The sequence below is a fragment of the Lissotriton vulgaris genome, chromosome 12 (assembly GCF_964263255.1).
Source record: "Lissotriton vulgaris chromosome 12, aLisVul1.2, whole genome shotgun sequence".
Lineage (NCBI taxonomy): Eukaryota > Metazoa > Chordata > Amphibia > Caudata > Salamandridae > Lissotriton > Lissotriton vulgaris.
Window position 1 is genome coordinate 258,466,485 of NC_141700.1, and position 6,379 is coordinate 258,472,863.

The window sequence follows — 6,379 nt, forward strand, 5'->3', positions numbered from 1 at the left end:
CTATACCATATATAATGTTTACTAACAATGAAGTTAATGAAATAAATCATAATTTTTTGATGCAACATATCAAACACTATCCAATGTATACTACAATAGCTATAGATACAGTACCAGGAGACTTAAGTCCAGAAGTAAAAGAAGCAATTTTACAAAAATTACCTACTAATACAAATCAAACTATGTCATTGGCAAAAATATTACATATTGCAATTAAATTACGTTATGATGTAACTTCTAATATTAATGTGAATGATGGTTTAACTAATGGTGCAACAGGTATAATTGAATATGTCGAAACTACAAATAATATCCCAATTATTGTTTGGATGCATTTTGACAATCAAAAAATAGGCACACAAACAAGACAACAAAATAAACACCTTTACAAAATAAATATTTCTAAAAGTTGGACACCAATATTACAGATTTCTCGTAATTTTCAATATAGCAAAAAATTAATAACAATAGTACGAAAACAGTTTCCATTATGACAATCATCTGCACGTACTATACATAGAACTCAAGGTCAAACAATAGAACCATTTTATATACATTTCGGTAATAGCAAAACACATCACTTACATTATGTAGCAATTAGCAGAGCAAAGTCTTTAAATAACATATATATTAAAAACTTTAAAGAAGATAAAATATTAACACACTTTAAAGTGCACGAGGAAATGTTTCGAATGAGAACAAATATGTTATTACAAATTTCAATACCACAAATACATCAATACAACAAAAATTTCACACTAATAGCACATAACATAAGATCACTACAAAAACATTTCAAAGCAATAAAATCTGATACTAATATATTAAATGCAGACGTGTTGTGTTTAACTGAAATAAATATAACACACAAAACACCTAACGAAACATATAATATTGATCATTACAATTGTTTATTATTTGACAAATTTTACAACATGCACACAAAACATGGAATAGCTATATATTACAACAAACATGTTATAAATCCAATTTTTACAACAGAAGAACAAATTGACATTTTACAGTTCACACAAACAATTAACAATACACAATACTTAATAGTGATTATATACAAACCACCAAAAGTTGCAATACAAACATTACTAGCAATTTTAAGTTCGACATTAAATGCATATCCACATCATAAATATGTCATAATGGGCGATTTTAACATTGACCTACAACAAACAACATACAGTAGCAAATTACTACAAAACTACATGAAAACAAATTTTAATTGTGAGCAGAAAATTAACACACCTACAACAGATTACAACTCTTTACTAGATCACATTTTTACAAATGCACATCCTACAAATTACAGAACATTAGAATCATATTACAGTGATCATAAACCAATATGGATAGCTATTTAATGTACTGTTTAAGAATGTTACCCTATCAAAGTACTGTCTTTGCATAAATAACAATATTGATTATTAATATTTACATATTATTTTACAGATGATTTCCATTGAAGAATTAAAGAGCAACAAACAATTTGATTCCAAGCCATACCAGAAAGCGCTACGAGTCAACATCATCAAATGTTCACCAAAAACGTATTATCGGAATTCAAAACAAGAAAATAAAGTTTTGTATCATATGGCGTTAGCTGATGAAACTAGTACTATAAAAGCAACATGTTATAATGAGGATTACTATATGCAAACGAAAGAACAAAATGGATTAATTATTCGCAATTACATTTTCAAAAATGATATATTGTTGTTGACAAAGCAAACGAAAATAGCAAGAATGCCACCACTTACAATTTCAGCAGGTATTATCCAGGAACCGGAATGCATCCTACAGCCGCCAGCCCCACCAGTATCTCCGATAAAAGCTGTTCGAGGAGCTGCTGTAAAGACACTCCTGAGTGTGTCAGGAACAATAACAGAAGTAAGCAGTATTTTATTATTATTTTACATGCAACTATTTGTCTTAGTAACTAATTATACTAAAAAATGTTTGCAATTGTACAGTTATAAGTAATTATCTTTATTAAAAATAAAATGCAATGTTTATATGTATATGTTTTACAACTTATAATTTTGATATAATCATATTAAAAGAACTGTTTTATGATATTACTATTGCTTACATGCCAATATTTAGATAGAACAGTAAATAATGATATTAAAATGTGAGACAAGTATTATCCATTAATACAAAGTAAGTAAATTCTTTATATACATTGAAAAAAACAAAAAAAATTCTATAACCTATACAACTTACCTGCAAATAATTTACTTGTTTCACATAACTACTTGTACAAAAAAGAAAATGTACAATGCTATCTGCAACAAGTAATTAATATACAATTATTTTCTTACAAAAGTTTATTAGAAACTATTTTATTATGTTAATTATACCCTCCACAGCAAAAATCAGCTACTTATATGAAGTAAGTAAATAATTTTATATATGTTACAGAAATCCGAAAAATAACAACACACAATACAAGTTACCTGCTATTAAGAGAATGTGTTTATAAACTGTTTTATAAAGTTGCCTATATCCTCCATATCAAGCAATCACAAACGAATACAAAGTAAGTATATGTTTTTATATATGTTGGAAATAAAATAAAATTAGAATACACAATACAACTTACCTGCCAACATTTACTTGTTTTAAAAATACAAGTACAACAAAAAAATTGTACTGTCTATCTAAAACAAGTAAAAACTATTTTATTGATTTTAGTAATATAACTCTCCAATATTTTTTAACAACATGTTAACTTATAAATTTTACCCAATTCCATTATTTACTGTATAAATACCATGTCTTTGGTTTCAAACTATCACATTTAATACTAGAACAACTCAAAAGTTATTTTTAAAAAATAGTTAAACTTAAATATTGCTAATATTAATACAACTTTAACAAACAGCATTTACTTGTTTCAAATAGATACTTGTACAACAAATAAAATTGTACAATAATATCTGAAACAAGTAATTACTACATGTTCCACAATAGCTAAGATGTAAAATATATCAAGTACACCATCAACAGCTTATCACCTCTTGCTGGCCTTATTGTACTTTTTGCTCTATTTTGTTCCTCTTAACTCCCATCTCCCTTTCTACCCCTATAACTTCCCTTTCGATATATGTGTAAGTAGGGGCAATCTTGGCTTATGGGGAAAACTCCTAGCTGAAGAGACACTTTCTAACTCACAGTGGCTGTTACAATTCCATGGGACATGTTGCAATTGTATGAGCTTTGTGGAAGAATTTTATGTACCTATACATACAACTTGAGTACTCACACAGTTTACGTGGCTATTTCATGTTTTATTGAGCAGACTTCTACCCAAAGAAGGAGAGGCTCCTACCCTCCAGAACTTCCCTGCACCCCCCCCCCTGCCCTTGCTGACAGCTCCTGTGTTGCACTAGACCCAAGGGTGTCCAACACAGCTCCAAGAGGGCAAGAAGCATAACAAACTTTTACTCAAAGCAGGAAAGCTCCTACCCTCCAACACTTCCCTGCCCTCCACCCCCTGCTGAGAGCTCCTGTGTTGCACTAGACCCAAACATGTCCAACACAGATCCAAGAGGGCAAAAAGCATGGCAGACTTCTACCCAAAGCAGGAGAAGCTCCTACCATACAAATCATACCAGCCCCCCCTCGCTAAAAGCTACTGTGTTGCACTCGACCCATGGGTCTCCAACGCAGCTATAAGAGAGCAAAAAGCATAACAGACTTGTACACAAAGCAGGAGAGGCTCCTACCCTTCAGCACTTCCCTGCCACCTCCCCCCCCTGCTGACAGCTCCACCCAAAGCAGAAAAGGCTCCTACCTTCCAGCACTTCCTGCCCATCCCTGCTGGGAGCTCCTATGTTGCACTCGACCCAGGGGTGTCAAGCGCAGCACCAAGATAGCAAGAAGCATTGCAGACTTCTACCTAAAGCAGGAGAGGCTCCTACCCTCCAACTCTTCCCTGCCCCACCTGCTAGGAGCTCATGTATTACACTCAACTTAATAATGTACAATGCAGCTCCAAGACAGCAAGAAGCATGGCAGACTTCTACCCAAAGCAGGAGAAACTCCTGCCCTCCAGCTCTTCCCTGCCCCCCCTGCTGACAGCTCCTGTGTTCCACTCGACCCAGAGGTGTCCAACGCAACTCCAACAGAACAAGAAGCATGGCAAACTTCTACCCAAAATAGGAGAGGCTTCTACCCTCCGGCTCTTTCCAGCTGATGTATTAACATTGATACTATTATAGTATAATATCAGCTTATGGAAAACTCTATATACCATCAATGGACTTGCTAAATACCCAAAGTACAAATGTAGAAAGAAAAAAAAGAGAGTTTAATCAAAAGCAAGGTAAAATATACTAGCAATACACCAATGGATCTGTGAACTATCAACAGCAATACAAGGTAAGTAACAAAAATTATATCTATTAGCATTTGTACAAAGTTCAAAAGTGAGCAATACTTGCATACCAAAGTATTAATAATTTGTTTCATTAATTTTATGTTGAAAATATAAAAAATGTCTATAGTATGTTTTCGAATAATTCTAACTGTACATATACAACAAAGCACAAACTTATTGTTTAACATTCATTAAAGTATAAAAAACTGCAAGAAATGCCTACTTTACATACCACAGGCAGAAGATACTAAAAATATACTTGTTGGAGGCCAAGAAACTAAAATAAGGAGCATTACAATTAATGATGCTACAGATTCAGTGAAGATAAGTCTATGGAGAGACGCCACTGATTTTACGATTGAAATTGGGAAATATGTACAGCTTACACATATGGCTGTACATGAGTTCAATGGAGAGAAGATATTGAACACAACTAGACACACTACAATACAAGTAAGTAAATATTTATAGCAATATCATGATGCAATCAGAAAATTTAAAAAGTGTACTAAAACACTATTTCCATAGGTCATACAACCACCGAAAGAAAACATAACTGTAACGTTATTTGGAATGGAAAAAACTTACCAGGAGAAAAGCACAATGGTGGTGCAAATAGAAAATAATGAAAACTTGCAATCAATGGACATCAATAATACACCTTTGATGGACTTCTTAAACATTGAAACTGACACAGAAGATTTCGAAAATGCTTTAATGCCATTTTTGCCAATAACACTTAGTGTACTGTTTTGTAATGGTTGCATTACAGACATAATTAGAGAAATATAACTGCAATATAAACAATTGTTGCAATACCACGTACAAAAAATACTAAAAAGTAACGTGAAGAGTTTGCATACTACTACTGATTACTTATGTTTGACTTTTTCAGATAGTTATTTGTATCCAAAATTTCATTTCTTGTTCATGTAACAGTGCTAAAATATACTTTTTTTGTTTGCAAAACTGTGCATTACTTTATTGATTGTTGCATTATGTAAAATACTGCACTTTATCATCATTATACCTTAACAAATTCTTACAAAAGTTTATATTACAAAACACCAACAAATTGCACTATCTTTTGCTATAATTGATATTAAACAATTGTTGCCATACCACTACAAAAAATACTAAAAAGTGACGTGAATAGGTTGCATGATACTACTGATTACTTATGTTTGATTTTTTCAGAGAGTTATTTGTATACAAAATTTCATTTCTTGTTCATGTAACAGTGCTAAAATACTTTTTTCGTTTGCAAAACTGTGCATTTCTTTGTTACTTGTTGCATTATTTAAAATACTGCACTTTATCATCATTATACCTTAACAAATTGTTAGTAAAGTGTATATTACAAAACACCAAAAAATTGCACTCTCTTTTGCTATAATTGTTACGTTTATTTTACTTCATATCCTACAAAATAAATACTTGTTACATTGTTACTACTTGTTTTGAGAAAAGAATGTACATACAGATTACCATATTATTTACCAAGTTAATTTTCATATATAACTAAATAATAACTAACGAAATGTTTAACACACAATTGAAACTATCTCAGTTCTAAAATAATACCAATCATATGTATATTTGAGTATATCTTTCTTTATGTCACAAAAAAGGAACTTTTTATAGCACACTGTAGTTTGCCTGATTATTTTCTACAAACAAAATGCTAACTATTACATATCTATATAATTGTTGTATAAATGTATGAAATAAATGTATGTAAATCACATAAATACAAAATATATTGCAGAAGAACTACAATATATGTAACATATGCAAAAATTAAAACTAATGCCATTACCAATAACATAACTATTAATTTGCAGAATACCGACAACAACACATAAATAAAAAAAAAAACATTTGCAATGTTAATAGCTTAATCTTAACTAAGGCGAGACCTATTGCATTGCAAATGCTTGTTTATATTACTGACTGCAGCCCTGCATAATGTTTACAAAAAGG

At 31.3% G+C, this 6,379-nt stretch overlaps 1 protein-coding gene across 1 annotated transcript; it reads left to right on the top strand.

Annotated features, from left to right (window-relative positions):
- The first annotated feature begins 1,464 nt into the window (after positions 1-1,464).
- Positions 1,465-5,188, top strand: LOC147673909 (uncharacterized). The gene is made up of 3 exons (XM_086946430.1): positions 1,465-1,902; positions 4,634-4,849; positions 4,925-5,188. Exons 1-3 carry the CDS (start codon positions 1,465-1,467, stop codon positions 5,186-5,188), a joined length of 918 nt encoding a protein of 305 aa, XP_086802556.1.
- Positions 5,189-6,379: the final 1,191 nt, after the last annotated feature.

Excerpts from the sequence above, each read along its gene's own strand:
- LOC147673909 (XM_086946430.1), top strand. The coding sequence starts at position 1,465 with ATGATTTCCATTGAAGAATTAAAGAGCAACAAACAATTTGATTCCAAG. Across the intron at positions 1,903-4,633 it reads TGTCAGGAACAATAACAGAA|GCAGAAGATACTAAAAATAT; the intron begins GTAAGCAGTATT and ends TACATACCACAG. Across the intron at positions 4,850-4,924 it reads CTAGACACACTACAATACAA|GTCATACAACCACCGAAAGA; the intron begins GTAAGTAAATAT and ends CTATTTCCATAG.